This window comes from Nyctibius grandis, chromosome Z (genome assembly GCF_013368605.1).
Source record: "Nyctibius grandis isolate bNycGra1 chromosome Z, bNycGra1.pri, whole genome shotgun sequence".
In the NCBI taxonomy this organism is placed as follows: Eukaryota; Metazoa; Chordata; class Aves; order Nyctibiiformes; family Nyctibiidae; genus Nyctibius; species Nyctibius grandis.
The window spans coordinates 895031-911454 of NC_090695.1; the positions used below are offsets into that span (position 1 = coordinate 895031).

The 16424-nt window shown below is 49.8% G+C and overlaps 1 protein-coding gene across 3 annotated transcripts in view; it reads right to left on the bottom strand.

The window, feature by feature from the left end:
* Positions 1-1166: 1166 nt before the first annotated feature.
* CTIF (cap binding complex dependent translation initiation factor) overlaps positions 1167-16424 on the bottom strand; it is a 151586-nt gene continuing 136328 nt past the window's right edge. For all 3 annotated transcript variants that reach the window (XM_068423649.1, XM_068423648.1, XM_068423647.1), the window contains 2 exons: positions 8055-8108; positions 1167-5783 (listed from right to left, as the gene is read on the bottom strand). In XM_068423649.1, coding sequence (XP_068279750.1) covers positions 5568-5783; positions 8055-8108 — 270 coding nt within the window. In that variant the 3' untranslated portion in view covers positions 1167-5567. The remainder of the gene's footprint in view (positions 5784-8054; positions 8109-16424) is intronic.

The following is a 16424-nucleotide window of genomic DNA, read 5'->3' on the forward strand; positions in this document are numbered from 1 at the left end:
GATAAATGGAGGGTCCTCCAAGAGACCCCCAGGTCCAGCAGAGGTAGGACGCAAAGAGATGGGCAATTCCCTTGTGACAGAGGCCAGGGAGTGGGTGGCCGTGGTGGCCGAGCTGGGAAAGGGGCCCAATCCATTGCCCATGGACCTCCAAGCCCTTTGCACTGCTCTCGTGGGCTTCATCCTCATGCCCCACCAGAAGCGATGCACCAGTACAGGCTGGAGGTCGACCTGCTGGAAAGCAGCTCTGCAGAGAAAGACCTGGAAGTTCTGGTGTTCAACAAGTTCCCCATGAGCCAACAATGTGCCCTTGGGGCCAAGAAGGCCACTGGTGTCCTGGGGTTCATTAGGAAGAGTGTGGCCAGCAGGTCGAGGGAGGTTCTCCTCCCCCTCTCCACTGCCCTGGTGAGGCCACACCTGGAGTAACTGTGTGCAGTTCTGGGCCCCCCAGTTCAAGAAAGACAAGGATCTACTGCAGAGAGTCCAGCGGAGGGGTACGGAGATGATCAGAGGACTGGAGCATCTCCCTTACAAGCAGAGGCTGAGGGAGCTAGGTCTGTTCAGCCTGGAGAAGAGAAGACTGAGGGGGGATCTTATCAACACTTACAAATACCTTAGGGGCGGGTGTCAAGAGCAGGGGACCAGACTCTTCTCAGTGGTGCCCAGCGACAGGACAAGGGGCAACAGGCACAAACTGAAACACGGAAAGTTCCATCTGAATATGAGGGGGAACTTCTTTCCTTTGAGGGTGACAGAGCCCTGGCACAGGCTGCCCAGGGAGGGTGGGGAGTCTTCTTCTCTGGAGATATTCAAAACCCGCCTGGACGCGACGCTGTGCAACGTGCTGCGGGTGACCCTGCTTTGGCAGGGGGTTGGACTGGATGATCTCCAGAGGTCCCTTCCAACCCCAGCCAGTCTGGGATTCTGTGAGAGGGACCAACCCCAACCGGAGCTGCAGCACCACGCAGGATGCAATCCAGCACCAGGAGCATGGGCTGAGCCATCCCCACAGAGGGAAGGATCCATCCCTCTGCTACATTTCCAAGCAGACACCACTGGGGATGTTTCCCACCCCCCACCGTATCTTCCTTTTCTTCCATCCTAAACAAAAGGAAGGTCTCTCCCGGAGCAGCACAAGTAAGAGCGTGTACCCACAAAGAGCTGGGGCAATGTCAAGCTTTAAACATTTATTACTCAGATGATGCATTTTATAGCATACAGTGGGTCTGGATGTTCTATAAACAAAGACTGAATTGCCACAAAGAGTTATTAGCTCCCTTGTTTTAACAGTCTCTGAAATGCTGAAAACGATGAGTTTGTGTTTTCCCTAGTATGAATATCTAGTCTTTATTCTCCCCAAAACCTTTTTCCTTTTTTTTTTAATTTTTTAATTTTTTTTTTAAAGCGCTTAGTTTAACAAATATGATTAAATTAAAAATGTCGCTTTTTCAAATGCAAATAAATACATTAAAAAAAAATAATGAATTGCTAGCGTTCAACTCTTGTGTTCTGCAGGACACCACAGCTCCCTTGGCTATCTACAGTGGACTTTGCAACCCTTAGTGTTGTTTCTCCTGAAAAAAAATACTGGAAGTATCATCAGGACTGGCTAATAGCAAACACCAAGAAGAGCAAAATTAGTGTAAAGCCATAAAATACCCAGCAGGGAAATTTAAAAAAAAAAAAAATCGTATTTAAAATTTTGAGAGACTTCCAAGTGAGGGATGTTATAAAAATAAGCACGAAAATAATTCATAAGTTATTCTGACAAGTTTTCCTTCAAAGCCATCAATCATGCCAAGAATAGATACTAATTAATCTCCTTTGGGGGAAGAGGGGAATCAAGCAAATCACTTACTTTTCTTCTCCCCGCCCCCCCCATTTTCATTTCACCTCCATATATGTGAGACTTCTCCAAACAGGGGTGAAATCCCTCATGGGGAAACTGAGCAAGTCACTTTAGGCGTAGCAAAAATCTTCAGTTTGGAAAGAATTTCACCAGGAATGAGGTGAATTAGATGCTGGGGAGTCTGGCAGGGAGCCAGCAAACCTGCTCCGCATGCGAGGGGGGCCGGCACGGCGATGGTGCAGAGCATCGTTCCTCCGCAGATGCTTCAGGCGCTCGCCTTTACACCAGCCCGAGGTTTGGCCCCACACATATTTGGCCCGAGGAAATTATTTTTCCCCTTTGCTGATGTAACCATATGGGGAAAATGTATTAAAACCCCACGCAGATACTTTTGTTGAGCAGTGAAGATCAAACGTGGCTAATTCAGGGAGACGTAGCCAGTGGCTTCACACCTTCAGAAATGAACGTTGTAGTACTACATTCTTTGGTGACCTTTTCTAAAGCAAGCCAAAAAAAAGAGAAGAAAATACTCAGTGACATCCCTAAGTGCTCTCATCAGGAATCCCCAAAACTTCCCAGCGCTGTTCCCCATCCTGCCCCATCAAACGACCTCGTGGTACCTCTTCTCCCAAGACGGTACCATGGTTAATGGTGCCATGTGCCTGCCGGTTTCCTACTGATGGACTTCAGAAAGATACCATTGGCAGCATGTAATTTTGGGGAAAAAAAATCCCATTTTTGGTCAATGTTTTGATTTTCACGTATCAACGGAGCAACTGACACACCAAAGTGGTTAATGAGCGGATGAAGGTACGTTAATAGTGGAGATAAATGGCAAGACATTAAAAAAATGACTGATTTCACATAAAGGTTCTTCGGTGGGAGAAATCCTGGTGTTGGAGGGGAAAATTATGGGCCAAGCCCGGTCGGTGGGGGTTGCAGTATCGAACCCCAATGGGAAAAAAATTCAATAAACCCCCACAGCTGGTAGGGGTAGGGAAATGCTTCAGCAGAAATACTTCCACGTGGTTTACACTTCACCTCTGAAGGCCTCCTGATGCACCAATGGGTGAAAATTCAGGTTTTTAGAAGTAAAATTGCCAGTATTCTGTGTTTTTCTTTTTTTGTCTTCTTTCACTTCATCCTGAGAGCAAATTCTGGGGGAAGGAGCAGGGAGAAACTTGCAGGGGCCGGAGCGGTGGTCTGGATCACTGCCGGCAGCATCCCTGGCACCCCGACTCATCAGGCTGTGCCCCTGTTATACGACTTTTCTGTTCTTTAAAAAAAAAATCAAGACAAAACTGTTTTTTCTTCCCAGAAGACTCAAGCTGTGCCTGGGTGCGCTGCGATGGGTGTTAAATCCCCTTGCCCTCCACTCCCTGAGGAATCCAGGAGCAGAAAAAGCCAAGAGCAATGGGTGCAACCCTGAGCCTTATAATACTGATGCGTTTTGCCGCCTTAATCAAGTTCAGCTGCTCATTAATACTATCAAACCCCATTGCTACTAATGAAGCTGACCCAACGCAAGGTGCCTTCACAGCGTGAAGCTCCCGGGCTCGAATCCACGAAGCACAAATTAAATTTTCCAGACAAGTCCAGCGCATCCAGCAATACTTTTACTGCTTTCTGGGTAGACAGGAAAATTAAAGCTCCCGTTTCCAGCTTGCTCCTCTCACTCCATGTGTGGGTTAGAAACCGCATCAGCAGAAAACCAGATGAAAATTCAAATAATATTGAACCGCAGCATCAGGACTCTCACCTCCTGCAGTGCATTTTCTGCTGAAAATTTCTACCCTTTAAATTTCGCAGCGAAAACTTCATCCCCATCGCGGACAGAACAACACATTCATAAGGCACCCGAGAACATACTGCGCAACCAAAGAGGTTGGGGTGAAATCTCTCTTCTCTACAAGCCACCAGAAATTCAACGTTTTGTTGGAAAAATGGGTTTGAGCTGGTGAGTTCAGACCCAGCTTGCCTGGTCCTGGGTCCGTGCGTGCCGGCGCCAAGGCATAAATTCTCTTCTTATCACCAGGAATGGAGAGTAAATTGAATAATGGGAAGAAAACAGGATGGGCTGCCGCCATCGTGCCTTCCTTGGCTCCTCTTCCACTGTGCAGACAACACGAGGCAGCTTGCACCCCCATTGGGCTTCACCGAAATAAGCACCAGAAGGGATTTAGTAGGTAAAAACATCGCTAGACAAGCAAATAAGGAGACCACCAAGTCTTGTTCATGATTCCTGAAGTGATGCAATGGCACGGTGCGGTCCCTTCGTACCAGCCTCCTCGCTCTCCAGGCATTTCCTCACCCAGGAGGCATCTCGCCATCACCCCCTGCAGCCACCCTCTCCGTCGGGATGCTCCAGCAAGGAGCAACCTGGGAATCCTGGAGCAACCTGGGGATCCTCGACCAAACTCTCCCTCTCTGAACACGTCACCCATCCCTCGAGGACATGGTGCCACTTACACTGACCATGGGACAGAGCCGCTCCTGTACACCGCACACCTAAAAACACTGGATAGCAAAGTCAGCTAGTCAGAACGCCGGCTCAAAACTTCTTTTTTTGGCTTTTCCTATTTTTTTCCTCTTCTTTTTTTTCCTCCTTTTTGCCATACATTGCTTGTTTTCTCTCCAGTCTCCAAAGAAGAACATCAAACCTTCATTTCTCCCTCACCCTGTACATTATCAGGCCCGAATTTAACAGGCCTGAATTTAAATGTATAATTACAATCATGACAGTAATTACAATAAAGCACTCCTTCAATGGAAACAAAAAAAAAAAAGTTGTTAAAAAAAAAATAAATGGGTTGTAGTGGCTAACGGCAACTTGAAGAGCAAGAGCCGCAGAATCCCCTGTTTCTTAGACCTCCCAGCTCAGAGGACATGTTTCTCAACGCATCTAGGAGGTTACTGGCAAGATGACGGTGGCTACGTGACTTCTGCAGTGGCTTTTGGACTCCTTTAAAATGCTCCTTCTGCTTCAGCATCTTCACATAAACTGTTAGCTGGCGGGAAGGTGTCACTTTCCCCGTCTCCGAGCTGCTCGCAATTGTCCGTTCAACGATACAATAAAATAAGAAGAAAATACAAATGCTCGAGAAAAAGAAACCCCAGTGCAAATAAGAAAGTCGTCCCGCTCGCCGATCCGCTTTCGAAGGGGTGGTGAGTAGGGGGGGACACACAGAAGGTCGAAGACAAGAGGAGGGAGGGGGGGAAAACCTAACGCAAGCCCCGCTTGACAAAAGCCATCAATTATGAGCGTCTGGTGTAGTGCGTGTCTGGCTTTGTCCTCCCGAGACATCTGCTGCCTGCTGTCTCCTGCCAGTTGGTCGAGGCAAAGCAGGAGGACGGCGTGAAAACAATACTAGCCCCCACTTGGATTAGTGTGGGGGTTTGTGTTTTTTTTTTTTTTTCAAAATTCTCCGTCTTCTTTCTAAAGCCAAACAATAACCCGGCGGGATGCGTTGTTGCTGCTGCTTGAGCAATGAGTTCAGAAAAAAAAGAAACCCCTCAAACAAAACCACGGCAGGGAAGAAGGGTGGCACTTGGCGACGCGGCTGAAAAAGAAACATGCTTCTCCCTCCCCACCCCACGAATGTATTCTCGAGCATGCTGGGGTTTGGTCTGCTGGGGGATTTAAACCGGAAAAGCTCTCGCCGGATCCCGTCATGGTGCATGTCTTCTTCTTGTCCTTTCCCACCCCACCTTGCCCTGCCCCTCAAGCTGTCAGTTTTTGGATGGTCTTGTTGTAGTACTGCGTGATGGTGGGCGTCAGCGGGTTCCAGTTGTTGGCGTGCAGCTCGATGACCTCCAGCAGCAGGGACCGCGTCAGCATGGACTCGGAGGGACACAGCATCTTGTCGCGTGCTATCGCCAACAGCTCCGTCATCATCTCGGGCAGCTGCTCCTCCAGCAGCCGGCCAGTGCTCTGCAGCTGTCAGGAGAAGAAGAGGTCAACCGTGGCAACACTGATCCTTAGGGGTCCCTTCCAACTTCATAGAATCACAGAATCACAGAATGGTTTGGGTTGGAAGGGACCTTAAAGATCATCTAGTTCCAACCCCTCTGCCATGGGCAGGGACATCTTCCACCAGACCAGGTTGCTCCAAGCCCCATCCAACCTGGCCTTGAACACTGCCAGGGAGGGGGCAGCCACAGCTTCTCTGGGCAACCTGCGCCAGGGTCTCACCACCCTCACAGTCAAGAGTTTCTTCTTAATATCTCATCTAAATCTCCCCTCTTTCAGTTTAAAACCGTTCCCCCTCGTCCTGTCACTCCATGCCCTTGTCAAAAGCCCCTCTCCAGCTTTCCTGTAGCCCCTTCAGGTACTGGAAGGTGCTAGAAGGTCTCCCTGGAGCCTTCTCTTCTCCAGGCTGAACAGCCCCAACTCTTCCAGCCTGTCTTCACAGGAGAGGTGCTCCAGCCCCCTGATCATCTTCGTGGCCTCCTCTGGACTCTGGACTTGAGATATTCTATGATTCTATGATATTAAAACACCACGCTGGCTTTCGTAGACACCCTCCACCCACCCTTCCCCTGCTCAAGGCGGTGGGGTGGGCAGGCAAGGTTAAAGGCATCATGGCTTTTGAAAACCAAAAACCACCCGGCAGCAGGCTCCAAGAGCCGAATGTGAAGGGCGAGGTTTTCAAAAAGCATCCATGTTGGGCTGCTGGAGGAGCAAATGGTTCAGCTCCCGCTGACTTCAAAGGCGGCAACGCTGGATTGCTTTTGAAAAAAAAAAAAAAATCCCACCTAAAACTCATGCTATTGTCAAAACAAAGCGCAGGCTGTGATGTGGTATCCCTGCCTTCTACCTGGCCCTTCATTTACTCGCTGATTCACAGCTGCTGGTGACTCCCAGTCATTAATCGGAATAAGCAAGAGCCCTCCTGTATGCATAACAAATCCTGCTCTGCCAACATCTGCATCTATACCCGTCGTGCCGCTTCTCTGATGACAGCCAAGGGTTTTTTAAAATAATTACTCCTTGGAGAGCCTCCATGGAGCAGCATAAGCCCTAGATGGTCCCACAGCGGAGAAGGTCCAAGCTTGGAGTGGACAGCAATGAGTCCTCCATCACAGAAGGCTCATGGGGCTTAAACACAGAGCTCCCCAAAATCCTAACCTTAAAAATGGAAGCTCTCCTCCTCGGTTCCTTGTTGCTTTGCTGAATTTCAACCATTCAGGCTGCAATTTCAACCACTCTCTGCAAGGAAAGCATCCATCCCCATGGGCCAATCACTTCCCCAAAGTGATGTTAATGAAAATCCGCTCTACTTGTACCAGCATTTCTCTGCAAAGCTGCTGCTGAGCACAGCAAACCTCTCCGTGTGAGCCACAGGGCAGCTTTTGCTCCAATACAGGTGTTTTTTGCACTTAAAAAAAAAAAATAAATGCAGGGTGAGATTTGAAGGAACCAGGATGATCTAATTTTGTGATGGGACCTCAGCTACCAAACTTTTTGCATCCATTTACATGCATCAAAAGTCCAGTGATAAGAATCTCAAGGGCCATCTTTTATCTCACGGTGATGTCTTTTATCTACTCTGCTCTGCTGAGACCCCACCTGCAGCCCTGTGTCCTGCTCTGGGGTCCTCAGCACAGGAGAGACATGGACCTGTTGGAGCGGGTGCAGAAGAGGCCACAGAAATGATCAGAGGGCTGGAGCACCTCTGCTATGGAAACAGGCTGAGAGAGTTGGGGCTGTTCAGCCTGGAGAAGAGAAGGTTTTGGGGAGACCTTATTGCAGCCTTTCAGTACTTCAAGGGGGCTTAGAAGAAAGATGGGGACAGACTTTTTAGCAGGGCTTGTAGCGATAGGACAATGGGTCATGGTTTTAAAAAGAGGGGAGATTCAGACTAGAGAGAAGGAAGAAATTCTTTATGCTGAGGGCAGTGAGACACTGGCACAGGTTGCCCAGAGAGGTGGTGGATGCCCCATCCCTGGAAACATTCCAGGTCAGGTTGGACGGGGCTCTGAGCAACCTGGTCTAGTGGAAGATGTCCCTGCTCACTGCAGGGGGGTTGGACTAGATGGTCTTTAAAGGTCCCTTCCAACCCAAACCATTTGATGATTCTATACTGCAAAGAGGCAACACGGCTGTCTGGGTTTGGAACTACCTAATAGCTGCTTGGCATGTGCATAGCCAAGGACAGAAGGGGCAAAGCAATGAGGACCGGGGCGGGTAGTGCAGGTGCTTCCCTACCTCCATGGAGCAGCAAAGCACAGCGTCTTCCTTCACATCCTGAGATTGCAACAACTGTAAAAGAGAGAAGAGAGGCAGTGAGAAATGCGTGACCTCCTCCTCCTCCTCCCTTATGACCTTTCTTCCATCTCTTCGTCCAGCTTGGCTTTTGCCACTTCCAGGAGGAAAGGACAGAAAATCAGAAAGAGGGGAGGGAAGAGATTATCAAAACAAAAAATGAAGATAAACAGTGACAAAACACGGGGTAAAGGGTATCACCAGCGTATCCGCTGCTGAGAGCCAGCAAGCGGGGCAGAATATATAGAATTTAGATTAACAACGTTCAAAATAAACTCTATTTAGGTTATGTTGCATTTTTTATCCCAAGGCAGGCAATGAGAAAATGCACTTGTTTCACACACACAGCGACTAAATATAACCATCAGACAACATTTGGGCAGCACAGCCCTGGGAGTGGCTGTTTGGAAGGGAAGGGCTCTGCCCAGGAGGCAGCCACCCACCAACGAACCTCTCCGTCCCCATGGGGACACTCCTAAGAGCCCCAAAATTACCTGATGGCAAAGTGTTACATCTAATACACCATAATTAACACAGCTCCTTCTAGACGGATTATGTCGTGTTGCAAGTGCAATGGGTTGTAGCGAAACTATGGTGTCTTGAGTGCACCCACTCCAACCCTGCTCTGCTCTCCATGAACTTTGCATTACAAACATGGGCTTGTAAGCACGAGCAACATCCAAGAGAGACCCCAAAACGTTGCTGTGCATGCGATGGGATGGTGAAGGAAGATGCTCGCCCCTCTCGGTTCAGACACAGGGGGTGCAGTGAGGGTCAACGGCACTACCTGGCAATGGCAAAGCGTAGGGTCTCAGCACGTCTCACCCCACAAACCCAGAAACCATGAGCAAAAAACCTTCGAAACTGGATCAAAAATACACATTTTTCTTTGTTTTCATCTTTAGGACTTTGTCACGCACACAAAGATGCCGTTTCAGGTGTTTTGCTAAAACCACAAGAGAAAGCCCAGTTGTTATAGTTGTTTTTCAAGTAGATAAAATACTGAGATTCTCAATCAGCTAACAAAGTGAGCTGAGTGTGATGAAAAACACTGTACCATGAGGTGGCTGATAAAATTACAAGTGCTGGCAGCACTCACAGAATCACAGAATCAACCAGGTTGGAAGAGACCTCTGGGATCATCGAGTCCAACCGTTGCCCTGACACCACCCTGTCAACTAGACCATGGCACTGAGTGCCATGGCCAGGCTTTTCTTAAACCCCTCCAGAGATGGTGACTCCACCACCTCCCTGGGCAGCCCCTTACAATGGCTAATGACCCTTGCTGAGAAGAAATGCTTCCTAATGTCCAACCTGAACCTCCCCTGGCGAAGCTTGAGGCTATGTCCTCTTGTCCTAGCGCTAGTTGCCCGGGAGAAGAGGCCAACTCCCACTCCACTACAACCTCCCTTCAGGTAGTTGTAGACTGCAATAAGGTCACCTCTGAGCTTCCTCTTCTCCAGGCTAAACAACCCCAGCTCCCTCAGCCGTTCCTCGTAGGTCAGACCCTGCAGACCCTTCACCAGCTTGGTCGCCCTCCTCTGGACTCACTCCAACACGTCAACATCTCTCTTGAAGTGCAGGGCCCAGAACTGGACACAGGATTCAAGGTGCGGCCTCACCAGTCCGCTTCCCCTCCATCACCCTGGGTTGAACAAGCCCTGCTGACCCTGAGCTAATCCCTACGTGCAGCGGGGAGCTGAGTGCATGCACTAAACATGGAGAAAAAGGAGAAAAATTGGGAAAACTGGCTTTATTAGTACCTGAAATCCATCAGGGAAAGGCAAACTTTGGAAAAGTGGTTGGACTAATTAAAATTGCCCGTATAAAAATCACTCAGCGTAACTACATGTGCTCCAAAGTCACTTTCTTTAGTTAAAATCACAGTTCTGTTTCTCAACCTTATTGTCTCTCCTTCCCACTCTCATTTTTTCATGTTTCCTCTCCTTTACAAATAAATGGCGTTTGTTTACCAGCTCTGCAACTCCTAGGAGAAAAGCTAGGGAAAAAAACCAGAGGTAATCCAAGGGATTATCATTGCTCCCCACGTTTTGTCTTCACCCTCTTCTGTCTTCAGCAGACAGCTGTTGGTTTGCTTTGAAGATGACGTTCACAGCATCTCGACGAGCACGCGGTCCATGGGTCTTTATCTCGCGTTAGCCAAAGGTTCAGCCAGGGTTTTGGAGACATGCAACAGTTTCCTTCCCCCCACCCCCCCCACCAGTTTATCTTTCTGCTGAGTTGTTTGGAAAATGTTAGTTAAGCCCAAGCCGCACGCTCTGAGATAAGTTCTCACAAACAGTTCACAGATTCTTTGCAAAAAAACCATGAGATTATTTTAAACGCAACAACAACAAGGAAAAAAAATATCAACTAGGAACAAATACAAACAGGCAGGAGTCCAGAAATTCACTCCTGGGCTATTTAACTCGTGAGCCTGGCAAGAAGCAGGGCTGCAAATTAAACATATATTCATGTTTCTTATCTTTGCTGTTCTTTAATAAAGAACGTAACGTGAAAATTAAAGCAAGAAAAGTGGAGTTAGGATTGATTAGGAAGGACATGGTGGCCCGATTCCAGCCTGTCCTCTGCCGTGGTCTCCTCGATGATCCTGCTCTCTGCCAGGGATAGGTGGTCAGGGAAAGGCTGCAACTTCGCTTGGCCTTTGCTTGCCCCAGCTTCCCACCCGCCGAGTTGGGACATGCTACCCTACCTCAAAAGGTGGTTGTGAGGATGAATATGTCAAAGGCTGTCAACAACTGCTCAGACATTTGGCTACTGGGGAACAGTCTTATTTACCTACGATGAAACAGGGACTACATCCTACCCCCGGACTTGGGCAGGCACCCTCCACCTTCATGCCGCCCTCCTGAAGCTCATCTGATGTGACTTGGCTGAACAAAGAGAATCCATGTGCTCCATCTTGTCCATCAGGCCATCATGTGCTCCACCTTGTCAACTGAGGCACCATGTACTCCACTGCTCCATCGAGACACCATGTGCTCCACCTCATCCATCCAGGCTCCATGTGCCCCACCTCCTCCATCCAGGCACCATGTGCTCCACTGCTCCATTGAGGCACCATGTGCTCCACCTCATCCATCCAGGCACCATGTGCTCCACTGCTCCACTGAGGCACCATGTGCTCCACCTTGTTCATCCAGGCACCATGTGCTCCACTGCTCTATCGAGGCACCGTGTGCTCCATCTCATTCATCCAAGCACCATATGCCCCACCTCATCCATCCAAGCACCATGTGCCCCATCTCTTCCATCAAGACACCATGTTCTCCACTGCTCCATCAAGTCACCAAGAGATATCAATCCCAAGGGGCACAGTTCAACCTCTGCCTGTGATACAAGGCATGGCCCTGTGCAGCAGAGCAGGGCCCAGCAGGCAAATCTGCTGGTGCTCTGAAAATCAAAGTCCCAAGTCCATGGCCACAGATGGTAGTCAGCCACCTGCATCTGTGCAATGATCTGAATTCAGGAGGATCAATAAGATGTCACTGTTTCTCTGCATGTTCCTTATCATAACTATGTTTCCAGCATGCTGGAGGGAGGCTCTGGAGCTTTGCTGGGGTGTAGGCACCAGCTATCTGCTGCTGACCCTTGTGTGCTGGAGCAGGAGGAGAGCAAGGAGCCCAGTTCGTTCTCCCTAGCCTGGCATGGGCACTGAACCACTGCTGAAGGCAGACAGCAAGGGTCACACCACAAGGACCGTGCCGCTCCGGGCCCTGCCATTGATGTCCTCACCCACCGATGATGTCTTCCATGCATTTCTCAATGGGTGCTTCATCCCCACCCACGCACAGCTGCCCCATGTGAGCATCAGGCATCCCAAAGCAGCTGGGTGGTTGCTTCAGCAGGAGCACAGTGTTTCCCAAAGCTCTTTGAACCTCATGTGAGCCCTGACGGCACTGCAAGAAAAAATGGTGCAAACGCTTTGGGACCTCCAGGGAAATCACAGCCCTGAAGGACCGGCACTTGCGTGACCGTAAACCTGAACCCAACCAATCGCATCCATCATTTGCAATCCAATTCATATTTACTTAAAATATTTTAACGTAAACACACTATACCCATTAAATTAGCACTCCCACATTGGAATTATTATTTATTTAACCATTTATAACTGCTCCTCCCTGCAGCGTGCGTCTGCCCCAATCCCACCGTGGGCACCATCCCACATGGTTCCCACATGGTCCAAACCTGCTGATGAACGTGGAGCTGAAAAAGGAGCGTGAGGCAGACAACAGGGCAGGTGAGCTGAGACTCACACGCTTCTCGGTTTAACCTGTAATCATCCCCCGGGGGCTGGGGCTGTCTGCGAGAAAAAACTTCCCTTTGCTCTCCAGCCGGTTTCCCCCGTATCAGGCGAAGCCGGGCAATGAAAGCAGCAGTTCCTGCTGGAAAGCAGACAAAGAGTCTGCTTGATTTCCTAAGAGAGGAGGCTACATGCCAGAATCTGCCCGGCCAGTCATATAATACCCAACCTCGGTTGCGAAAGGCTTCTCACTTTTGTTTCTGGTGCTAGACTAGCAGCTCTGGAGACTGGTGGGAGACGTGAGGCTCTCTCTCTTCTAAATTTCTGTGTCCTGCTGAGAGATGGAGCACTGGGCAAGGTCCTCTGAGAGGCCAGCATGCCCAGGGGGCTTTGGGTGCTAAACGTTTTCATAAGCAACCCAAAATAACTTGTAGGGTCTGCTCCTGGAAGTGCTGCTTGTGGTGGGGGAGCTGTGGTGCCTTGCAGGGTGGCTCCTGAGTGCAACTGGTCTCCATGGCATGCTACTGGGACCAGTGTCCCCTGGCCTCCCTGGCCCCAAAACCTGCTCTTTACCTCATTGCAAAGGTAAACAGCGTAAACCCTACAGGGTGGGCATGCAATGGTGGCTGAAGGGGTAAAGAAGCCCCAAAACTGCAGCTATGCTTCATCACAGAGAGAACCAGCACGCCTGGGGTGCAGACCACCAAGAGCACACCAGAGAGCTAAGCTGATGAGATTCACATACCCACGAATATTTGGGTTTATTATCTGCTTTCTGAGATCATCTGGGCTGCTGAGAAGCTAAAGTGCTTACTTGGTATTCTCAGGGGTGCCCACGCCATGAGCAGGACCGGAGAACCTGCCCCACCATCCCTTATCATCAAACCACGCAGGTTTAATTGTGTTCTTCAGCAATTCTCCCCAGGAGATGAAGTGGGAGCAGCCCAGTGCATACATTACCCTTTCCAGCTGCAACGATATTTCTCCTGCAAGGCACAGCCCTAATTATTGTGTATGATATCGCTTGCAAAATGACATACAAGCAATGCTTGCCACAAGCTGCCTCTTAGCATGCAGTGTCTTCTGATGTTTTGGTGATGACTCCAGTGTGAAAGCACAGAAAGCTTGAAAATACCCACCCAGAGCCATGGAGAGGTTGGGATGTCTTTGAGACACAGCGAAAGCTGGACTGACCGCAGCCCACGCGCCACTTGCCCTGGTTCCCTGACGGGCATGTCAGGTTCATCAATCCAGGTGGCAACAAGCATGGACATCCTGACAGCCTCAGGCGTGAAGCTCCAGCCTCGCAACCGCTCTGTGGTCCCTGCCCACAGGTATGCTTTTCACCTAACGCGTAGGTCACGAGGAGGTGCCTGCCGGTATTCCCCCGGGGGAGCGTGGACCATGACCGCAGAGGAACCTACACGTTGCAAACGCATCATGAAGGTGTAGCAACCAGCTCACTGGTGTAAAACGAGGCAATGGGTGAAAATGGAGACGCATTTCAACTAGGAAGGAAAAAACCAGCCACTTGTGCCACGCGGAGCTTAAGCAGAATGAACATAGAATCATAGAATGGTTTGGGTTGGAAAGGACCTTAAAGACCATCTAGATCCAACCCCCCTGCCACAGGCAGGGGCACCTTCCCTAGACCAGGTTGCTCAAAGCCCCATCCAACTTGGCCTTGAACAGAACATATTGTACTTGAAAGGGTGCAGGAGAGATGGTGCTTCCCAGTCCTGTTTTTTGGGAAGGGCCGTGGTGCACTTTGTCCTCAACTAGATGGATCTGTTCCAGCTCTGTGGTTGGAATCATCACAGAGACCCTCTTATAGGGGGCTTCTAAGAAAGATGGGGACAGACTTTTCAATATGGCCTGTAGCGATAGGACGAGGGGTCATGGTTTTAAACTAAAAGAGAGGAGATTCAGACTAGATAGAAGGAAGAAATTCTTTACGCTGAGGGTGGTGAGACCCTGGCACAGGTTGCCCAGAGAGATGGTAGATACCCCATCCCTGGAAACATTCCAGGTCAGGTTGGACAGGGCTCTGAGCAACCTGATCTAGTTGAAGATGTCCCTGCTCATGGCAGGGGGGTTGGACTAGATGGCCTTTGAAGGTCCCTTCCAGCCCAAACCATTCCATGATTCTATGGTTCTATGATCATCGCCGACAACTGGGACCGCTGTTAAGGCGCAGGGTGTGCTGTCCTGCTGACACAGCTCTGCAGGCACTCTTGGTGGTCTAACGAACCAAAGTTGGGGAACTCCTGCCCCAAAAACCTCCTGGAAGCCCCGCGGTCTGCTAGATGGGTCCTCCTGGGAGCATAAGCCAGTTCTGCTGCACTTCACGGGCTCTCCACAGAAAGGCATCAATAGCAAGTTTCTGCTTTTCTGGTGGCCTCTTATTGACCTACTGACACAAGTCTTTAAGGAAGATGCGTGAGACAAGATCCATGGGACTGCTCAGCTGCTCTGCATGGGGACAGTCACGTACTTCTCTGAGCTACAAGAAATTGCTACAACTCCAGTCTTCCTATTGTCACAAGGTATGGGGTGGTGAAAAAAAGCCAAGACAGGGGAAAATGCAAAGTACAAACGAGGGTGTGGGGGATGAGTAATTACAAAACACTCCACCAGCAAGGCCAGTTTCAGGATTTCTACAATCTGCTTCCATTAAAAATACCAGCTCCTTGACCCAGGACATCAGAAGGTCAGCTGGGCTGATCTTGCACCCATCAACAAGCTGTACCAGTGCCACCCTCTCCAAAGGGATACTGAGTCCCTCTCTGGGCATACTCTGGGAGCTAGGGAAGTCAGGTGAGACCTTCCCCTAAAGAAGAAACAATTGAGCACTTGGAATCAGAAGCCCTTTAGAAGTCCACAGGCACAAGTGGCATCTTCTCTGCTCGCCCGTTGGATTCTGAGGTTGCCCAAACACAAAGTTTTGGGGAAAACCCTTCCCTTACGGAGCTGCCTGTGTTGATCTCTGCACGAGGCACAGGCTCTGTCATGCTCCAAAACGTTATTTGTTGGGCTCTGAAAACCCACCTAAGCCGGGAGAGGCAGCCTGCGTCGGGCTGCATCCACTAGCAACGGTCCTTCTCTCTGCACGGCCTTCTGCTCATGCCTCTTTGGGAATCTAGTGAAGTCTTCAAGCCCACTGAAGATGCACAAGGTGCCACCAGCCCATGCATCTCATGGAGGGATCTTCTTCCCAGTTCCCTGGCCAGGGTGGCCTGGTCTCAGCTGGGGTGAGAACATGCTGACAGCAACTTGTGCTGCTCCATTAGGAACTGGCCACCAGCTTGGCTCACTGCTGGTCCCATAAGCAGCTGCCCAGAGGAGGTGGCACAGCAGGGAAGGAGCTTTGGGCTGAAGCTGCTCATGTTGACATGGCTGCTTGGAGAGCTGTGCCATAGGAGGCACTTTCCCTAACGTACCTGGACAACTTGAAGGAGTTTGTTTGGTGGCACCTACTCGTTTTACAGTGAATTGCTGCTCACAGTTGAGGAGGAGACTTCTGTTCTCTTATTACCCAACCAGGACTCCCTGGGAGAATGGTAAGAAGAGATCAGTTTGTTTATTGCGTTGAGTAAACCAAAATGTTGGTTATCCTTGTCAGGCTCCTGAGGAACTCAGAGATACTTAACAGCAAATTGAATTAAGGCCAGAGGAACAAAACCCTGTACCCAGTCATGGGAAACTCCTCCTACTCCTTTCCACTGTAGACAAGGGAAACCATGAAACACGACTCTCTCCTCAGATCTGGAACAGCAGAAGGGATTCCTGCGAAGATGGAAACCATTAAGAAGCAATTACTGGACACAATGATGAAGAAAATCTGGTCACTCATCAACCCAGATGCTGCAATCCAACAGTAGGCTGGTGGTTACACACCTCCTGGCTGGAGGTGGACCTTCAAGACCCGAAGGTGGCTGAGACAGACAGACAGAGCCACCCAGTCTGCGTGCACAAGGAGACCGAGCCACCCAGACGGCCAGCTTCATCCTGCCCAGCCGAAGACATAATAACCCTGGGAGAGGAGG